The sequence below is a fragment of the Sturnira hondurensis genome, unplaced genomic scaffold (genome assembly GCF_014824575.4).
Source record: "Sturnira hondurensis isolate 20B ecotype Veracruz unplaced genomic scaffold, ASM1482457v3 Scaffold0022201, whole genome shotgun sequence".
Classification (NCBI taxonomy): domain Eukaryota; kingdom Metazoa; phylum Chordata; class Mammalia; order Chiroptera; family Phyllostomidae; genus Sturnira; species Sturnira hondurensis.
This window is the reverse complement of record NW_028094832.1, coordinates 9,183,687-9,205,183: the sequence shown is the minus strand read 5'-3', so window position 1 is coordinate 9,205,183 and position 21,497 is coordinate 9,183,687. Positions and strand designations below refer to the sequence as shown.

General features: G+C 42.9%; 1 protein-coding gene across 2 annotated transcripts in view; it reads left to right on the top strand.

Annotated features, from left to right (window-relative positions):
* KLF12 (KLF transcription factor 12) overlaps positions 1-21,497 on the top strand; it is a 424,438-nt gene that overhangs the window by 341,761 nt on the left and 61,180 nt on the right. For both annotated transcript variants that reach the window (XM_037034842.1, XM_037034843.1), the window contains exon 6: positions 9,827-9,889. In XM_037034842.1, coding sequence (XP_036890737.1) covers positions 9,827-9,889 — 63 coding nt within the window. The remainder of the gene's footprint in view (positions 1-9,826; positions 9,890-21,497) is intronic.

Here is a 21,497-nt window from a genome sequence, read left to right as displayed (position 1 = left end):
GCAAGCCTGATGAGTTTTATGGAGGACAATGAAGAGAGTAATGAGAGTTTATAATATAGAGACAGAATCCTTTTTGGTGAGTCGTGCAGAGTGAAGTGATATGTGAGCTGAGAGCTGGGGATAAGTTACCTAAGAGAAGGAGCAAAGGGCCTATTGGGGTTCTGTAGAAAAGGAATTGTCCTGGCTGGCATGGGTCCGCAGAACCTGAGCACCCGCCTGCGAACCAAAGGGCTGTCGGTTCAATTCCCAGTCAGGTCAGTTCCCAGCCAGGTCGCATGCCTGGGTTGCAGACCAGGTCCCCAGTAGGGGGCACGTGAGAGGCAACCACACACTGATGTTTCTCTCCCTCTCTTCCTCTCTCCCCTATATAAAAATAAATTTAAAAATCTCAAAAAAAAGGAATAACATACAAAGGTAATGAGCTGAGAGAAACTGAAAGGAGATCGGGACTACCATCCCAAGTCAAGTCTCCTTCCATCACCGCTTTTCTCCCTTTACCCCCTTCTACCAGCCCATGCCCAAAATTTGCCTTTTAAAAATAACACTGTGATCTAGGGCAGCATTTGGATTGGAGGAGAAGGTTTTGGGATCAGTGCAGGTAAAAGAGAGGGATGAATTAAAACAAGTTAGTGACTCTGGAAGTGGATAGAATGGAGACAGAGTAGGGGACTGAAATGGGTTAGATATGGAGAGTGAAGTTCAGTGAAGGATGCTTCCTGTGTTTCTGGGTTGTTTACAGACTTGATATCAGTGCCATTTGCTGCCAAGGCAGCACTGAAGGAAAACAGATTAATCTATTTTTGGCTTTTTTGGCATCAAAGGAAGGGTAGAGAAGATCCTGTCTTACCTCTTAATAATATTGATCGTGAGATCATCTGAGCCTAAACTCAGTCACGAAACTCCAACTTCTCATTAATAAGTGAGGATCTCTGGCGTTCCCTGGGTGGGTAGGAAGAGAGTTTTAAAGTTCTCCCAGAGGATGGGGTGATTCCGGGTATCCTGGCCTCGCTCCACAGGTCTTCTCACTTAAGTTCTGACTCTGTGCAACTCAGGGCTCACTATGTGACAAGGATGCTCGTATCTCCAGCTCTCTTCCTAAAATTCTCTGCTGAACCCCAGATCTGTGTATGCACCTGTCAGAAACCCACGGTACTCTTTCTGGTCCCAGATACAATCTTACTCCTTATACTGGCTCTTCTGATCGCCCGTTTCAGAACCCCGGGTGTTATCCAAAAATTGTTCTCTTCACTCTGCCTTGCCTGCCCACACACCTTATTTATTATGTATTCATCCTCCACGTACTCCTCCCCCATGCCTCCACATTCCCGCTACTGCCGTTTTAGACCCTGTTCTGCAGCATATTTCCTTCTAACGATATTCCCTGTGTAATTATGCATTCTCTGCAGGCCACCCTCTACACTGCTGCCCGGGTGATTTTTCACAGATCTGCTTGTGTCAGTCCCAGCCTTAAAAAAGCCGTTGGTGGTGGTCCTTTCACTCTCTTTGAGTTCACTACTTAGCGCAATATACAAGATCTTCCGGGATCAGAACCTTGTTATTACACAATCCCCTGCCCCGCCAGGCCCGCCAGACCTTTTACTGTAGTCGCCCGGAACAATGTGTAGGTTTGCTACTGGACACATCTACGTCTCCATGTGGTCCTAGAGAAACTTTCAGGCCAACTGTAACGCTTAAGCAAGGTGTTCCTTTTATCTGCTCTTATGGTCATTGGTCCCATTGCATCATGGTGGCCAGCCGTTTGCCTGAACACACGTCATACCTTAGGCTTCCTGAGGTCAGGAACCCTGTTTTAACAGGTGTAATGTTCCGTCCCCCAGCACAGCACCTGGTACTTGTGAGCCTTGGACAGTGTCTGGCACAATGGATGTTTGATTAATATTTATGAATAATGAATGAATAAATTATGAATTTATTTCATTAATGAATGAAGTCGATGAATTAATAAATAACAGATATGCAATAAATGTTGTTTTAATTAAAGATGGAAGTGACACATATATTTCTCTGAGCAACATAGGGAAGATTGATATTATCCTCATGGCTGACTGCCCCAATTACTAACTCCTTATTCAGACATTTATTTGTTGATCTGCATTCTAACTCTGTATTAACATTCTAGCTCATTTCCCCCTGATGTTTCTAAAGAATTTTACCCTCACACCACAGTGCACTCTCTTATTTAAATGACTAACTTAGCTCCTCTTCTTGAAGTATCTTCCTACCATCATTCACTTCTGATTCTGAAAGTTTCACTTATCCTTCATTTTTCCCAGCTTACAGGTCTCTTCCTTGAACCTTTTCTGTTATTTCACAGTGTGAGTTCATTCTGAGTCCTTCACTCCGATAAAACTTGAAATGTCCTTTAATTTTTCTGCCCTGTTTTATGGTGGTTGCTACTCGTGTATCTCAACTAGACGGTAAGCTTCTTGAGAACGGAGCTTCTGTCCTACTCCTCCGTGCAAGACTTCGTGGAAAGTAGCTGTTGAGTAAAGTTTGTTGGGTTTAATGAATGTCGTTTGGTACTGAAGCTGTAGGTGCTCTGGAGGTATTCAGTAAGTCTTTCAGTGAAATAGCGCAAATTTCTAAATCTAGAACTTTTTGTCTTTTTTCTGCATCTCATCGCTTGACAGATGTTTATTGCGTGCTTATTGCGCTAATCTCTGAGGAGGACATGGTGACTCAGGCAAAGCCATTGTCACCCATCCAGCCATTGGAAGTTACAGCGTGACAGGAAAATAGGGCCGAGCTTACCACAGTTACTTACTGAATGCCCCCTTTATGGCAAGTAACGAGGATAAGAAAGTGAGCTAAGAAAAGGTCCCTTGTCCCCTTGAGGCATGCTGTCTGGCTGAAGAGACAGAGAAAATAAACTAAACATGCAAACAGATACAATCTTCCATTAACGAGTGCTGAGCACCCCGTGCTGGGAATGAGTTGACCTAGCGCTAGAGGTCAGGGAGGCTGCTTAGAGGTGCGCCTCTGCTGACCAGTTGACAAGGGAGGGAGGGGACTTTGGTGTCACTGCCACACAGTGAGCATGAGGGGAAGTTAGGAGAAGAGGCTGGGATTCATGTACTTGCTCCTTGTAGAATTCCTCATTTTGATAACGCGTGGCAGGAATGAATACATGTTACTTCCTTCAGAATACTGTGTTCTTATCTTAACAGAATGTATACTGTTAGAGGAGACAGTGAAAAAAATATTTTATTAAGTCTATATGATGTTTCAGTTCAGCCCACTGTTCTGAAAATAACCTCAATAGCTTTGAATGAGACAAAAAAGACAAGTATAACAAGGAGGAGAGAGAACTTTAAAAATGCATATGACACTCATGGTCATCTAATCATTGGCTTGATAAAAGCAGAGAATAAAAGGGTCCCACTTAATTTAAACACTGATCACACTTTTGATTTGGTCAGGTATAATGTATGTATATTATAAAAACATCCATGCCCACCTGAATAATCATGAGAATTTGTATTCAGTGCAGCTATGTGTAAGAAGGAAGCAATACCAAGAATGACTTTAAGAGTATCTTTCATGTGATTCTGCACAGGAAAATACTTATATTTAAGAATAATTGTCAGTGTCGGGGAATGGGTGAAGAGGTGAGGGAATTAAGAAGTACAAATAGGAGTTACAGAATAGCTTTGGGGATAGAAAGTACAGCATAGGAAATGGAGTAGCCAAAGAACTTACACGCATGACCCATGGACATGAACTGTGGATATGGGGAGGGTGCTGGGTAGAGGGGAGCAAAGGGGAAAAAAATTGAAACAACTATAATAGCATAATCAATAAAAAATAATTTAAAAAATAATTATGGAAGTATTTCTTGATTAATCTTCCACAAATAGAGTAAACTGAGTTGCTAAAGTATGTATTATGTGGAATAATTTAAAAAAATTATGGATGGAAGTATGGGTAATAATTTTAATATACAACATAAAAATGGACTTAAGAATAGAAAGCATTAAAAAGGACTCATGGACAACAGAGTGGTATTGAAGGGATGTAGGGTATAAGGGGAATAAATGGTAATGGAAAAAAAACAACACAAAAGAAAAGAAAAATAGAAAATATTTGTACATAATGATTTCTCACGATCTTGCTAATGAAAATCTCTAATCTTATTATCTGTGTAATTTCTTACAATAAGTGTCTTATTGGTCTGTGACTTAGAGTTTATTTTGACTTTCCTCAGTATTAAGCAGCCTGTCTAATGTATGAGCTTGAAAGGACAAGTATTATTCCAAGGGTGCAACTGGGTGAATGATTCCAGTTTTCTAAACTGAGAAGATATGGAAAGGAATCGCTTTAAAAAAATTCTTGAAGGGAAAGTTAGGATTGAAGAACTTGAGTCCAGTACTCAGAGAAGATACAGGGGTAGGTAGAGATAGAAATTTGGGCATCACTAGAATGTGGGTGGTACGTAAGGCCTTTGGCTGGGATGGTAACATCGAGGGTGTGAGTCTGGCTGTGTCAGAGACGCTGGTGGCCTAGGGAGTAAGTTGAAATTGGGGAGAGAAAGATCATGGGAAGGAGACCCTCCGGCCATGCCAACATTTAGAAGTCAAAAGAATGAGAGAAGGAGGTTCAAAGCAAAGGAGAAAAAGCAGAGGCAGCAAGCCAGAGAATGTCACGGGTGCTGAGTTAAAGAAAGCTTTTCAAGGATGGAGTAGTCAGTGACGGAAGGTGCTGCTGAGAATTTAAGAAGCTCGGGACTGAGGATGAGCCATTCGGTGTGAAAACGTGGAGGCCGCTGAGGAGGATGACGAGGGTGATCGCACCAGAGGGCTGTGGGCACACACTGGATTGTGTCCTAGAAACAAGTGGGAAACGAGGACGTGGATGCAGTGAGAATTCATTCTACCATCTAAAACTTCCATGTGCTGCGCATTTTGTGTTCAGTGGCAATACCAGTGTGAAGGAATTTTCATAAACACAGGGAAGAACACAGTATATTACGTATTACTATGAATATATTTCTAATGAGTACCCACAAGCTTGCTATTTAGTCTAGTGCCAACTTTAGGCCAAGAAAACCTGTATTTTCACTCTGAATCTATTTAGACTATAGAAAGCACAATAGGACTCTAAAAAAACTTGCTTTCTGGGAAAGCACAAATCAACGCTAAATCTCTCATTGAAGCCCTTAGTGTTAATCTGTTCTATTGCGTCCTCTAGGGTGGTGTGGAGGGGTTGGTGTGGGCAAAAGCAGGCTTGCAGCTGTGAGGATGTGAAGCACAGAGCTCAGTCTCGTATTACTTACTCATTATGGTGTTTCCCATACAGTCAACTGTAAACCTACTTTTGCCCGGCCCTGTTGAGGTGCTCACAGGAACGGAAGGTGACCTGAAGTCAATCGGGTCAGGTATACCTGTGTTCAGGTGCTGATTTTGCTCTTCACTAGTTCTATACCCTGGCAAGTTACCTAACTCTTCTGTACCTGTTTTTGTCAAAGCTAGAATGTGGATAATAAGTATTGGGTAATAAAGCATAGCATTAGATAGTGTAACGTTAAGTAGGGTGTCTGGCACATAGTAAGGTCTTAGTAAATGGGAGTGATTTTTGTATTGTATGATTATTGACTTGTTCTTGAATGGGGTATAACTGAGATGCTATGCAATTTGGTAAACAGAAGATGGCTCTTTTAATACACAGCAGAACAATGAGGTAGCGGAGAGTAAGACATGCCTTAGAAACCAGTGTTTGGTTCACATTACTCTCTGTGTTCATTTCTCTCTGTTACCTTGTCTCCAGTAAAGTCACATAAGCTGAGTGGTTACGGTTGCAGCCTCTGTCAGAGCACATTTGTGACCTCAGTCGCCTGGAAGGAGCTGGCCACTCTGGCTCCATCTTCCCGTCCCTTCCCATGTAGTCAGCGCTGCTAGTGAGAATAGCTAACATGTATCATCCCCTTCCTGGGTACCACGCACCGCTCCAGAGAAACACCTGACGACTATGAACTCACTGAAATCTCCCAGCTCAGGGAGGTGGCCGCTGTCATTGCCTCCATTTGCGCAGGCGAGAGAACTGAGGCCCTGAGAGGTTAAGCCACTTGCCCTGGGGTGACACTGTTAGTTACTGGTGGGGCTGGAACTCCAACCCAGGCAGGCTGGAGACACAGTGTGTCCTCTGCAATCACTTCACCCTGATTCACTGGGGGCTGCAGGGTGGAATTTAAGTTGTCACTGCTTGTCTCCGGGGGGGTGAGTAAAAAGGCAGGATGGGTAGGTACCCTCAGTGGCCAGTGTGCCCCCCCCCGCCCCCTGGTGTCCAGGTGTCACATCCCACCTCCAACCACCAGCCATTTGGGTAGCTTCGTGAAAACTTTGGAAAACAGTGATCTTCATCTCAGAACTATACGTATTAATCATTAAAATAGAAGATTAGAAGGTTAAGTCTTTTTGCGCTTATATCCAAAGAAGGAAGAGTCATTTCTGAATTAAGCTAAAGAAGTTTTCAAATGCTTAGCAGGAAAACAAAACAAAACCCAGTGTTGGGTAAAATCATAAGCACGCTCTCTGCCTCGGATGCTCGAGCTGAGTGTAGGTAAAGAGAACAGTCGGTATACGTGTCCTCGATCATATAGCTTCCTTCTCTGTGTAATGCCAATTGTGCATGTGAGCCTTTCCACCTGACACAGGCTGTCCGTCTCGGAAGAGCACGTTGTAGGCTCCGATGCATGGTACACAACAACCGGGATGGCCCTTTTCTTCCACACGGTGATTCTTTTTTCTTTCCATATCCAGCAGTTAGTGCCGAGGCCTGAAACCCTTAGTTACAGAAGGAAGTGGCTTAGCAGTCGTCAGGCCTGTGTGAGGCTGAGGGGAGAATAATGAAAGTTCCCTGCAAGCTTCCTGCCTGGATGCAGGTGCAGGCATCAGGGGGCCATGAATAATGCATGACATGCGGATTAGGTGCTGGTTCCTCCTACTGGGGCTTTGCCTTTGCTACCTGCCTGGCTGCTGGATGTGGAAAGAAGTTGGGCCTTGGCAAAAACCGTCACCATTTAAAGACTCAGCTTGCATAAACAAACACTGTCTGTCCTTTTGAAGAAATAAAATTGGGGAGGCAGCTGAAATGTAAATCTTTGTGGTATACTTTATCAGATAATGTGAACTCTAACTTATCAATGTACTAATTTGGGGAAAGGAAAAAAACTTTCCTGTTTTACTGTTTTAATTTAAGAAACTTTGTAATTATGGGGTCACACACAATCAGGAATTCTTTGAAGACAAACTGTTAACGGAAATTGTCTGCTTCTAGTATTTGATATGTGTCTGGATCACTGAATATCTACAGAATATTGTAATTGTAGGTTAAACAGTCCTAGTTTTCTCCACTGCTGTGTGCAGTGAGAACCACCAATAAGAGAATGTATCTATTATCAAACTTCAGCTGGTGGAATTATCATGATAAATTGAAATATCAGAGTTAAGGAGGAAGGAATAACAGAGGTAAACATTTAAAGACTGTAGGCTGAATTAAATAACTCTGTGGACTATTTCTTTTTACAGCTGTGTTCGGACTATGCCTTGGTTGAGGCAGAATGACCGTGACACCCAGTGGGGATGTCAGCGAGGTTCAGGAGGGTCAGGGGCTCTAACTGGGAGGCAGGTTTTGGCTCACAGTTCCATTTTGATGATTGGATTTTAAGGAGAGAGGGTGAAAGAAAAAAGGAAAAAGAGAAGAAGAAATGAGTTCTCTCTCCTACCTTTTGTAAAATTCTCCTGCGCTTTTATTGCGTGTGTTTCTCGCCCCCCCCCCCCCACCCCCAGGTTGGGTTACTGGAGTGCGAGCAGGCTCTCATTTCTATCTGAGTCTGTCATTTCCGCTAGGCCCCAGTTTGGCCAGATGCCAAGACCAACAGGTGATCCTTGAAGCTGCAAAACAGCAGGAAGTGGGCCTTGCTTGAATGAGACAGTTCACCAGAGGGGCTGTCTGGCTTCTCTCCATTTTCCTGCATAATTAACGTCCCTCCCCCATGCCGAGCAGAAAATCTGTGCTGAGCAGCTCAGCTGCAGCGGCCATTGAGAAGCGCCATGAGGAAAAGAATGTTAATGAGGGATGTTGGAAGAAATAAGCCTTCTGGCTCTGGAGTTACTGAGAGACGGCAATTGGCCCTTCTGAGGGGCTAGAACTGGATTATCTGTTTTGAAATGGTTTGCACTTTGCCAGACACCTTTGGAGAACTGGGGTTCTAGTGAACATGGGAGCTTTGGGTTCTAACTGGGCTTTAACAGGGGTTTTCAAAAACCCTGTTTTCTTTCTTGTCTTGTAAATAAGAGTTATGTCTGGGATAGAAAGAGTACAGACACACAAGCCAAAACCCTGCCTAGATCTCACAAGTCCTAGTAAAGACCGAACAAAGCAGGAAGCTGGCCACAGGGAAGCAGGAAGTAGGGCATATTGTGTTGCCAGTGAGTGACCCAGCAAGAGGTCGAGGGTTCGGCAGTTAGCTGGAGATTGGGAGATAGCTTCGGTTCCAGGAAATGTAAACTATAGCCAGTGGACAACTCCAGTCCTGAAACCTTAAAAAAACAGTACAGTCTTTACTCCCCGATTATTTAACTCATATTTTGAATTGACTTTGCCTACCTCAAAGCCCAAAGCTGCAGAGCATCACATCGAGAAGGTCTTTTTCCTGGCAGGAACTGTCCACCTGCCCTTTCTCCTCCATGCCGGCAGATTCTGCTCCAGGACACTGGGAGGAAATTGTTGTAGGGGAGGAATGAAAAACTTTGCCTCTCAGGTTCAGTGTCTGGAGGAGACGAGTGGGGGAGGCTGCAAATGAAACTGACAAAAGACAGATTAGCAAGAGGGAAAAAAACAGTTTATTTATGTGCGTGGCATGCATACCTGCAGAAGTACCCAGTGATAAGTAACTCAAAAGGTGATTAGAATTGGGAGCTTCTATACCATTTTAACAAGGGGTAATAAACTGTGGAGAAAGGACTAGTCAAAAGAAAAGGGATCTGAACTTCTAGGAAGGTAAATACAGAAGATGACTAGCAAATGTGTAGGGAAAATAATGGTAAATGGGGGGCGGTTATGCAGACCCATTTCAGTACCATCTCTGGTGGTAAGAGTTATACATTAGGTTACCCTTCCTGGAATGAGTGAGGGGGACACCGTTACAAGTGAAAATGTTCTTTACAAAAGATAAGTGTCTGCCCTGCTATTGGGCCTTTGAAGAGCAGGTACAGACCTCTCCCTGTGTGTGCTATTTCTCAGTTACCATTAGCTCAAAACAATCCTCATGCAGAGTAGCATATTTGGGGTGGCATATCCCATCCCCTTTATCATCTTGCTGTTTTAAGTCTGGAAGTTAACTGAGGAAGCATGCACTTAGACTGTTATGCACCCCAGTGGGAAGAGGTAGCACAAGGGGCTCATTGAAGGCAAATACTACACTTTACATTATTTTCAACCACTCCTAAACCTGGCAAGGAATAGGTCACACTCTTTGTTGGACTGACTGAATGAAGCCAGTTGATTGAAACTGATGGTCCTGCTTTGGGGGGTGGGGGGGAAGGTGAGTGAGCATTCTTCATAGTGAGCATGTGAGACAAACTCTTGTTACGTCACAAGTGGTACAGAAGGAAAAAGACATATTGTGCGCGCTTGCAAGCAGAGGAATTTAACTGCATTCATTTACTAAGAGGTGCTCCAGTTCTAGGGAATTCTATACTAAGCAAATCTAAAAGAGATCATTTATAAACCAGGTTCCTTTTAGTATGTTCATCTGTAATCAGGAGTATGCTTTTTCAGTGACTGGGTTACTCTCGTCTACCTACAGGGTACATCCGTCCCCAGTTTCAAGGGTCCGGGGAAATCGAATGAATAACCAGAAGTTTGCTTGGTGAGTACCCAGTCTAAATTATGAGAATGTTCAAGTCTTGCGGGCAGTTGTAATGGGGCTGTGTGAGAGCAAAGGAAAATCACGCCTGCTTCTCCATAGAGAAGGTGTTTCTGCGCAGTGAACTATGTTGTCTCGCTGTCCTTTGGGAGATCTCTCTACAGCCCAAACTCTTCACTCCCTGCACGTACATATTTTTGCTAACAGATATGGTATATTTCCCAGGATTGTTAACTGTTACATTTTTAAAGGATGCCCCCCCCCCTTTTTAAATACTGGAAGTTTCTTAGTTAGATGTAGGCAACAATTCAGATTTTTTCTCAGGTACCAATTTCCACTTCTCATGGGGGTTTTCATAGTAAAGTAATATATTAATTTTGAGGTTTACTATTTCAATTTTTTTCAGACTGAGCAGTAAATATCCAGGGATTTTATTTTTGTAAGGTTCTATGGGTTTAATTTTAGAGCGAGGGGAACTGAGGGAGGAGAGGGAAAGAAACATCCAAGTGTGGTTGCCTCTCACACGCCCCCTACTGGGGACCTGGCGCACAACCCAGGCACCTTCCCTGACCAGCAACCCTTTGCTTTGCAGGTCCACTGGGCCACACCAGCTAGGGAGGGATTTTATTTTTAAATTTGGGGGATACAAATATCTTCTTTCACTGACTAGTTCTTGAACAAAAATACAGATGGGAAGTTATCATAAATGACCTGAAAAAATTAGTTCAACCACAAAACACTTATTATTGATTCTATAAAGAAGCAATTTAAGATGTTCTATAAGTGTTTTATGTGAAACAAAACATAATTAATATGCATTTAAAATCCATTTTGTTTACATTAATCACTCCATTACACAAAATTAGCCTTTCTACACACATTGTATCTTTTTTAAAAAGGAAGAAAAGATGAACTCGAACTGTGTCCTGTTTATTTCAAGGTTAATGGAAATCAACAGATCTCCATTTTTACTTCATTGAATTGTGCTTAGAATGGGATTTTGATTAAAAAATTGCTTTTTTTAAAGTATGAGAAGATGATTACCAAAGATTGGGCTTCCAAATTAATTTTGTTCCTAAATCAGGGTTATTTTTAGACACAAAATAATGACTCTTTGATTTTGAATAGTGCCTCATCAGCTCACCTCCCTTCCCCCATTAAATCTAATTAACTACCTCAGAATAGCTGGGCGATGTTGTTAAATATTATGCTTCTCTCTTTTCTCAGAGAGGGAAATGCAGTACAGATGATACAGCTGTTTTCTAACTCACTGTCTAAAGCTGGGGCATCCTTCATGGTTCCCCTAGTCACTAAAGCATATTGGCCCCCGTCACCCCGGGAAGGCTGAGGGAATGAGAACGCTGGCGGCCGCTGCATAAAAGGACAGGGAGTGATCAGGTCCTCTCCTGACTGAGTGGCCTTGCAGGCTGAGATGCTCAAGTGAGCAGCCTCAGTTAAGGGGCACAGTACAGCCATGCTGTTCATGAGATCCGGTTTCGGCAGCGCATTTTTCTGTGGCTAAATGTGCAACACTGAGTAGATAGCAAATATCCTTTTCTTCACTTTTCCTTTCCTGAATAGTAGAGTAACAATAACTGGTTCCTACGTACTGTATTGCACATTATTTGATTAAGACGTTTAAACCACTTTTATCTCTTGAGAAGTGAGAAAGAAGAAGGATTTTCACTGTTAGCCTTGACAAAATTCGACTTTTATTTATTCAGCATTATTTATTTACTGTCCTTGGCCCTGTGGAAAACAGTGGATTAGAAAGATAAATAAAACACAGTTTCTGTTCTCAAAGGGCTCACTGTCTTGAAGGGGGGTGTGTGTCTTTGTGATGTTGTACATATAATATACAATATTTGTAGTGTCATATGCACTACTTATATATAAAATGTAGATGGTACTGTAAGCAGATATATTTATAGTATTGAGTTGGCCAAAAAGTTCCTTTAGTTTTTTCCACAAAATAAAAGATGCACTTTCCATTTTCACCAATAACTTGATTTGGATATTTTCAGTGTATTGGCTCTCTCCCACGTGGTAAAATGTTGATTGTTCTCAATTAATGTCTCTATTTGATCTCTATCCACTTCAACTGGTCTACCCAACTGTGGAGCATTGTCCTGCGAGAAATCTCCCGCATGAAACTCCACAAACCACTTTCTTCTCTACCCTGTATAAAATATTTTTGTGTGTGTTTCAGTTGCATTTTACCTTTCTTGAAATAATAAAACATAATATGCCGAAAATGTCACTTATTTTCTTCCATCTTCAATGTGAAAATGGCTGTACAAAAATTCACCAACTTTGACATTTTTTAAATGCACGCTAATATGACAGCTGTCGCAACACAGTCTAATAAAATTGTTTCAACTGAAGCTAAAGACAAGTAAGTACTACAAGAGCCATCTTACAGAAAAAAAAAAAACCAAACTAACTTTTTGGCTAACCCAATATAATGTTCAAAGGAAAATGTTATCAATTCTATTTAAGACCAAGTAGTAGTTGAGAGTAAGTAGTAGAGAAACGAGAAAGTACAAAGGAAGAATACAATCAGCGAACCCATTGCGGAGGAGGATTTTGGGTAACGACCCAGAACCAGTAAGAAAAGCAGAGTGTTGTGGTGGTACTTTCTTTACAGGCTGAAAGACATATGCAAGGACTTGGAGACGTTGCTAAATTAACTGTAGCAGGAGTGTACATGGATTTATTACATGTGCTTTATTTGGTCATGAGTCAGTTAAAATTCTTATTGTATGCACTACCTTGAATTTTCCTTAAGTAAACACTGTGAGGCTGGTATATGGAAATAAATCAGATAAATCGCCTGGCTCAGAAGCAGCCCAGTGAATCACCCAGCACCTACGTCTGATTAAGTGATAAACATTCACTATTTCTTTTTGAAATATTGGCTTTGAACATCCAGGAAGTTGAACCACTCATGCTAGCAATGGAGATGAAGGGAAAGTGATATTTGCTCTCCCCCAAGAAGAAGTGTGGGGTAATTTATAGAATTAGATGTGAAGTTCAACCCCAGCTTGGCTCAGGAGTGAGTTAGATCTGCGAATTCTTCATGTGTGTGATGTTGGGTGGTTTTGTGAAGTCGGGTTAGCAAATGCTTCAATCAGGTAAAAAAGATTGTTCATCAGAGCAGCAATTAAACCTCAGTAAAAGATGCAAAGGCTGGGGTTTATGAGTTATGGATAAAAACGCATGACAATTGGTGGGTCATAAATGCCAGTGCCCGTGGTGCAGCGGTCAGACCTGTGTTGATCGCTGAGTTAAAGATGGTTTAAAATTTTAAGCAGTGTTTTGCTTTGCATAATGTTACTATGAGAGGTGGCGGCCACTGGCCTCATTCCTGCAGCAGCATTTCCTCTTGAGATGAAGAAATGTATGGAAGAGAATTTCTGTTCAAGGTGAACAAACCTTCTGGAATGGAAAGGAAATGGGGTAACAAATGTGCGTATCCAGGGACAAGATGAAAGCCCGAAAAGGTCAGAGGTGCAGTGACAGGTGTTAGGAGGGAGCCAGATAGCTACATGTAACTATCTGCTAACTCCCAGGGATTAAAAAGTGGTAATAAGAACTTCTTGTACCCCAATAAAGAACAGGAGGTCATGGTATGACTACAATTAATCAAAGGTAGCAATCCAGGCCAGACACGAACACACGGTCACTATGGCCCTCTCCTCATGGCCACCTCACTATAGTGATATTTGATGATTTGAGTATCAATAAAGCCTTTAAAGTTCAGCATATGAGCTTCCTTCTTTATTTCATGAGTCGTCATGTCTCCCCTCTTCCTTCACCGTTGGCTGTAACAGGTGAGCACGCCTTCCTTTGTCTGATAACTATGTAGACTTTTTCTAGAACTTTTGCCACTCTTTCTTGCCTAGGATTATTACCGAACAAAGGGTCCGAGGGGGGGGCAATACTTGGCCCACCGAGGGATGCCAAAAACTGCTACAGAAAACAGGGGCCCCTCCCAAGGACGATACACTAATATCTATAGGGCTCTTCTGTCCGCCGCCAATTGGAAACACATCTCTCAATGCCAGAGATTTGTGAAAAGGAAACAAAATGTTTATTTAATGCTATTCAGGCCTAATGCCTTCCTTAAAATATTAAAGTCTTTAAGGGTATACACCTACACACACACACACACAGCACTCCCTTCTCCCACTGTCCCAACTCCGGGTACCGTAAATCAGGAAAAGAGCACACGTCTGTTTTTCAGGTCGCTGGCACTGTGAGCTGTGTCGCCTGCCTGTCCAGGCAGGATCTCCAATTAATCCAAAGTCATGCAGCACCTTTCACTGGCAAGAGTTCTTTGTACCAAGTCCTAGTCAAAGTCTCTCCCGCTTTCCAGGCCACTCAGCCAAAGGGAGCACGCCAAAGCTGCGTGGGCCTCTTCTACCAAAGCCGCACTCCACCCAAAGCGCACGTCTTTCTTCTTCGCCTAGCTGCAGGGATCTCCATTCTGGCAAATTTGCGTGGTTTTCCCTTTCACCTGGCCAAGAGGGGGTCTGCACCCTGCTGAGACCTGTGTGGCTCTCTCTCCTAATGGCTACAGGGGGTCCTCACTCTGCTGAAACCTCATGTCTCTCCCCCTAATGGCTGCCGTGTCTGGGTTTAAATCCCCCGGTGCCCATCTTCCTCTGTACCCCTATTTCCGACTCCTCCCACGATCAGTTACACCTGCCAGTATTTCTGTATTATTATAAGTTTACTGGGCTGCCATTGTTAGTCTGGGCAGGTATGGTCCCATGTCCTAGAGCCAATCTCCTCCAAGCCCCCACGCAGGCGCTGTAACTCAGGGGATCTGCCCCCCAGTCACATCTTGGGGGGAAGTGACTTCATTCCCCTAGCTCCAAGCATGGTCATAGCCATTTAACATATCCAAGTGACCCGCCAAAGGCTATAGATATGTTAAATGACCAGGCCATGGATTAGCTGCAAGGCTGTGGCTTTACAAAACAGCCCTGCATGTTCCTGGTCTATGTGTCCCTTCCCCCAACTGACACCTTGGGGTGGGGTGAGGATATCTTAATATTTCCTCCAATATTCCTGTACACTTTGAGTTCTGGACACCATTCCAAATCTTTTCTGGGCCCCCCTTGGCTGCACCCTGTATCAGGATGATGCCAGGAAAATATTTGGCTCCATTTTGGGCAAACTGTGGGGAGTGGGGCAAACCGTATCAAAGGGTTGAATGTGCAGGTAGACTTTGTGTCCTTTACAGACCTTTTTTGCATGAGGCTGTTACTTTTTTAGTTGAAATCCATGGGAAGTGGCTATTTCCAAGTCATCTTTGGCTGTTTTAGTCCCAAAGATATCACAGAAATCTAGACCCCATGTTGGGAGCAAGACAGGGAGGGGCTAGGTGGGGAATACCTCTGCACTGAACATCGAAGGTGACATAAGGCTCCAGAACTTTCTAGGATCCGTGTGAGTGTTCTGAGGACATACGCATTAGCATGGGCTCATTGTTAGCTTTTACCCTTTCTTCTCTTCTCCCCACTTCTCCTGTCCCCCTGAAGTTTTCAAGGACTTGGGCGTATATTATTGTTCATTGATGATGACTGTGGTAGTGGTTATACCTCGTGCTCAAAACAGCCACCTAGAGCTATTAAGTAACAGTGGTAGTTAGTGGGTGTCACATGACAGAAGCTTTATGGGTTATTTATATGATGACATAGAAAATAAAGTGTTGTTGGTAAGGAAGTTCGTCAGTAAAATTGAAGTAATTTTCTCTACCCGATTGGATGCTGCCTCCATCAGTCTCAATTACGATTTATTTCTTCCACGTGCCTGAGATGGTGTGCAGCTGTATATACAAAGAGGCCGCCGGTTTTGGATAGAGCATCTATGCAAATTCTCACACATTCTGGGTGTGAACCACATTTCACATTTGGATGTGGTAAAGTTCTGGGTCACACGTTGTTGTGGAGAGCGGGAAGAGCCTTTTCACACTGATGTTTTATTGTTGGAGATAGAGAGCTACAGTAAGCCTAAATGTTTACATGCACACAATTGCAAATGTTAGGCACGACTTCATAGAACCCTTCCAGAGAATCTGGCTGGTATAGATCTTTGTCAGGAAGAGAAGAGCAATCATTCTTGTTTAAATCTTTGCCCTAGACAAGGAAAGCCCTGAAGTTGTGGATACCGGAAACCTCTCAGGAAGCTGAGGCACATCTTGCCTTTGAAGGGGGGCCAGAGCACTTCCAAATGTAGTAGTTATCAATTTCAGAGTTTTAAGACAAATGTCAGCATCACCAGGTTCAGTTCAACTCCTCCCTTTCCAAAATGCAACATGTCAGCTGAGGGCACAAACCCAGGTCTCTGCACACCTGTTTGGTCATCTTTCCTCTTTGCAGCAATTAGCTACTGCGGGAGAAATGCTAAAGATTAAATAAGATAGATGTTTAATTCATTAGGAGCTGAGCAGAAGGCTTTTGTCTGGGAAATTCTCCTGATACTGATGGGATGGGGAGAGGAAGGAGAGGCCTAATGAAGACACTACTGCCCACGCCACTGTTGGGGCAGTTACTCCCTGCTGACATGTTTAGTCATCGTGGTGTGGGTCTCACACACTCATTATTTATAGATAATATTGCATATGTTAACTTTAATTACCAGAGCATTCCACTGCTTAGCTTTTTGACTTACAGGGCAAAAATTATGATAGTTTGTATGGACTTGCATACGTAAAGTTTCCAGACCCCAAATTGCCTGACCTTCATGGTTTCTTTAATCCATACGTGTTGATGAGCATGTCACAGCACATTGCCTTCTGGTGGCATTTGGAAGCATGCGCTCTCTAGTGTTTGATAACAGATTTGGAAAACGGGCGTCATTCGCATTACCATGAATTGTGTTCTCTGCATACACACTGAGTCACCATGAAATTGGGCCTCCAGGATGTTGTTACACTTTAAATCTCTCCAAATTCACTTTTTTTCTCTTAATGTTGCCATCCAGGATTTGCTATTAACTTCTTTTTTTTACTCCCCCCCCCCCAACCCCTATTAACTTCTTTAACTACTTCCACCGTGTCCTCAAATTTAGCTCGGTGACAGTTACGTAGATTTTAAAATTGTGTACCATCTTTCCGATTGACCTCAGTAAAGACTTTTGGTCTGATTTTCCTTAATTCTCTTTACCCAGAATTTCAGCAAGAAACCTCATGATAAAAATGGTTCACATTCCTATTAGCAATACATGATTTTTGTGTCTAGTATTGCTTCAGTCACAATAAAGATGGTTGGAGGAAAGTTGGCAGGTTATTTTCTGCAACTATTTCTTTAATTTTAGGAGTATTGGGGCTATAAGATGAGGTTGAGCTATAAAGATCACTACTTCTGAGACGCTCTGTATTGCAAGTCCCTGAGTGTGTTGTCCCCACCAACCTGCCGCTCAGAAGCACTGCAGTGTCTTACTGGAAATGCGACAAAGAACCCGCAGGCCTGTCCAGGGGATGCGTTGCTGACTCCTGGCGTCTTCTCAGCGCTGCAGCTAGGTGCGGTACTCTCCTGAAATAAAACACCGCTGTGGGTTGACTAACTTTGGCCTGACCTAGAGACAGCAGTTCAGTATTCAGAACGGGATTGTTTGGGGCAATCTAAAACACGTGGAAGCTGAACAACATGCTTCCAAATAGCGCCTGGGTCAAAGAACAAATTGCAAGAGAAATGTTAAAATATTTTTTGCTGGATGAAAATTTGCATACAACTTACTAAAATTTGTGAGATGCATCACAAGCAGCACTTTGAAGAAAATCTCTAGCATGAATGTATATATTAGGAAAGAGAAAAGATTTCAAACTAATAATCTTAGTTTCCACTTTAGGAAACCACAAAAAAGAAGCGCAAATGAAAGCCAAAGTAAGCAGAAGAAAAAAAATAAAATGAATCGTTGGTAGTTCTGGGATTCGTGGGATCTTTTTTGTGTAATTGCTATTTTTCTAGGTAGGTTTTATCCAATTAAGGATACTTAAAATTACAGACTCATGATTGATGACTGACTCTGGGACAGCTATTTAAACTACAGTATTTTATAGAGTTATAAATTGTGTGGTAGGCATTCTTTTCCATCACATCCCTTCCCTGTTAAATTCAGTCAGGTGCAGAACTTTAAAATAATGGTCATGTTGTAAAGAAACATGATGAATAAGGGGATACAGGGAGTCATTAATGACTAATGCAGGAAAAAACTGTGTCCCACTATGAAAGAATATGTATCTGTGGAAGCACGAGTCATGTCATAATTAACATATCAGTCAAATTAAAAAGATCATGTGTGTGTATGTGTGTGTGTAATCATATACCCAGAGAAGCCGCATTCTTTCCTGTGTTTCATAGTGCTTTTTAATGGATATGTTTAGGACGAGAAATTGGCTGATCCTAGCTGTCTTCTAAATACTATATATTTGAAAGAATAATGACCGATGTGGGGACCCAATGAAAGGTCCTAATGTGTTGTGAACATGCCGAGAGTGCTGCTCTGGACAATACAGCTGAACGGGGTCCAGATGAAGGGGGTCCCTTTCCCTGTGAAAGTGCCAGGTACACCAGCAGTTGTGTTTTTGTTTTTATCTATCAGTCATAATTGCAGTTGTCATCTCTCTTGCTGAGAGAGATTTGTCTGTGTACACATGGACAGTGCACTCGCAATTTTAAAATTGCATATTCTCACCTTGCTATAATTTGTTCTCAGCTGACCCCTAGGTTTAGTAATTTTCTTAAAACTGGCTATTTATTACATTTCTTAGTATAGCACTAGATTACCTGAAGTCTATTTAGTATATTTTAGAACTATACTCATAATTAGTACATCTCTTTTCATCTGTTTTAGGAGAGCAATAGATAGTGTGTGATACAGCAATCCAAAAATGAAAACCAACCCACTATCACCCAGGCTTCAACATAGTTACAGCCACTCAGCATAAGCCCGCCGTGAGCACAGTAGCTGGAGGGCTGAGGACCTGCTGGAATCTGTGGTCTGCTTGTAGCCATTTCCTCCTCTACATTTTCACTCACTGTAGTCTCCTTTAGCAGGTGGGGTTCTTTGGTTGAAAGTAGTGGAAACTGACTGAGTCTGGCCGACTTAGCTAAAGGCGGTTTTGCAGAAGGACAAGAGGCCAGTTACAGAGTCAAAGGAGAACAGTGGGTGGGGCCTCAGCAAACACAGGAAGTAGGGCGGAGGGGTCCAGGGAGCAGGATTTACTGAACAGGGCTGCTCCTTGAAGTCACCTCTTTAAAAATCTCAATAGAGTCTGGCCGGTGTAGCTCAGTGGATTGAGCGCGGGTCTGCGAACCACACGTTCGTGGTTCGATTCCCAGTCAGGGCACATGCCTGGGTTGCAGGCCAGTTCCCAGCAGGGGACTCACGAGAGGCAACCATACATTGATATTTCTCTCCTTCTCTTCTTCCCTTCCTCTCTAAAGATAAATAAATAAAATCTTTAAAAATAGAGGAGGGGGTGGTTTCCCAAAGGAGTAGGAAGTCCTGATACGGAAAAAAACGGTAGGAAGAACTGCTCGTCATAAACCAGCACCATTGGTTGTCCCTACTGTTCAGTGAACTAGAAACTGTCACTAAAGTTAGTTAATGAGCTTTAATGTGTTTCCCTGGAGGCCATCATTTCTTGTATTTTGGGTGATAAGGTGCTCTGCAAGTAGTGACTAAAATAAACGGATTCTTGGAGGTTCTTACTCTTGGTTATCCAGTGGCCAAAGCATAAGAAGGATGTCCAGGTAGATAGACTCCATTCTCCTTTAAACTTACAGTTTTTAATCCTAATCCCCTCAAACCCTTCCTTTCCCAGATTTCCTACTTTACATCGCATACTTTAAAATGCAGCCTTTAAAACCAAACATGCATAATTGTAACTGTATATCCAAGATAGTCAAAACAGGGGACCTCCTCCGAGATGCACAAAGCTGTAGTCTGCAGACTCGGATTCTGATGTCAGTTTTTCACATCTACCAAGTGAGTCTTTATACTCCCTGTATTTCTGCATTTCTGTCAAATGAATGAATGAATGGCGTCTGACCCAAACTCTTCAAACTAGATCTTGGGAAGAGTGCAAAACAGATAATCCTCTTTATAATATCACCTTGAAAGAAAATGCTTCACAAACTGTGGGTACTAGCCCACAAATTTTAACTTGACATAAAAAGAATCTCTTTACCACCACCTGGCTGACTCATTGATGTACCCAGCTTTATTGTAGCCTCAAATGAAGTTGTCATTTCCTTCAGCTCTCTTGGGTCCTTCTTAACTCGAACAGCTTAGAATCCTGAGCCAGTGGGTATGTGTGGGGTCTGGGGTGCCACACATTGGGTAAGTGTAGGCTCCCAAAGGGGCACATGTTACAGCCAAGCAGAAGTGGTGGCTTGTTAGGACGTGGGTGTAGCCAGTTTACCTGAGCTTCTGTGAAAACCAAATAAGCCAGAAGGGTACCTCTCTGTGTGTTACCCACTTGATCGTGATTGTGGTGGTTAAATCCTCTCTTCTGTCCTGTCATTTACCTGGAACACCTTCATGAATGAACGTATCGGATTACATCCTGTAGAAAGTGATGATTGACATCGCCCGTAGGGCTACATTTTTCTTACTATAAAATAGAAATCTCTCCAGTGCCATCTATTTTCCCATTTCTCTACTCATTGCCTTTTTCCCTCAGAGGTCTGTAAAGAAAATGAAACAGAGCTCTCCTCAGACTTTGCAGTTAGTAGGCAGAGGGAAAGAAGGAAAATACCTTTCTATTATTTTTCACTTTAGACTTGAATTATTTTATGCTTTTTGAAAAACCTGGTAGCTCCAGCATGAGACTGACTGCTCTCTTATAGTAAAAAGTGGCTTAGAGTGATCCTCCCCAAACTTTACAGGCCGAGAAGTGTTTATTTGGGAAAGAGAAGGAAGTGTGGGTTTATATTGGAGGTGGGAAACAAAGAGCAAAGGCAACCGTGTTGAGAACAGAAGAAACTTGCTGCCACCTAGAGGTAAAACTTGAGAAATTTTGAGAGTCCTGTCCCGAAATGATGGTGAAACCTTGAGGTCCCGTCATCATAAAACGAAGGGCAGCCTGTTGACTCAGTCTCTACCCGAGTGGGACTGGACTTACCCCACCGCTTTCTATGTTGGTATTGTGCCAATATTCCATAAGAGCATTTTCTGACCTTGGTGGGCGTTTCAATTTTTGTGGACCAGCAGCCTTGTGAAAAACTCATGCTAGGCCATTGGACATCTACCTCTTGTATAATGCAGTCCGCTCATTTGGGAGGTTTGTGTGACTCCGGCTAACGGAGAACGTCCTTCCCGTGATCCAGGCTGTCCCTGTGCCTGCAGGCCACATCCTTCCGTTGTGCCTGGTGCTCTTGTTTCACAGGAGGCACAGAAAGCAGGGAAACCAGTGAGGTGAGAGCAGAGAGTCCTGGGGACACCTTTCAGTGGAAGGTATAAATGTTGAATACATTACTTTTTGTTTCCACCAAAAAGGAGGAGGAGGAGGGTCCCTGAGACTCACTGGAGTTCTGCAAAAACCTGAAGTCAGTGCAGTATCAGCCCAAGAATAATGTGCCATTTGGCCCATTTT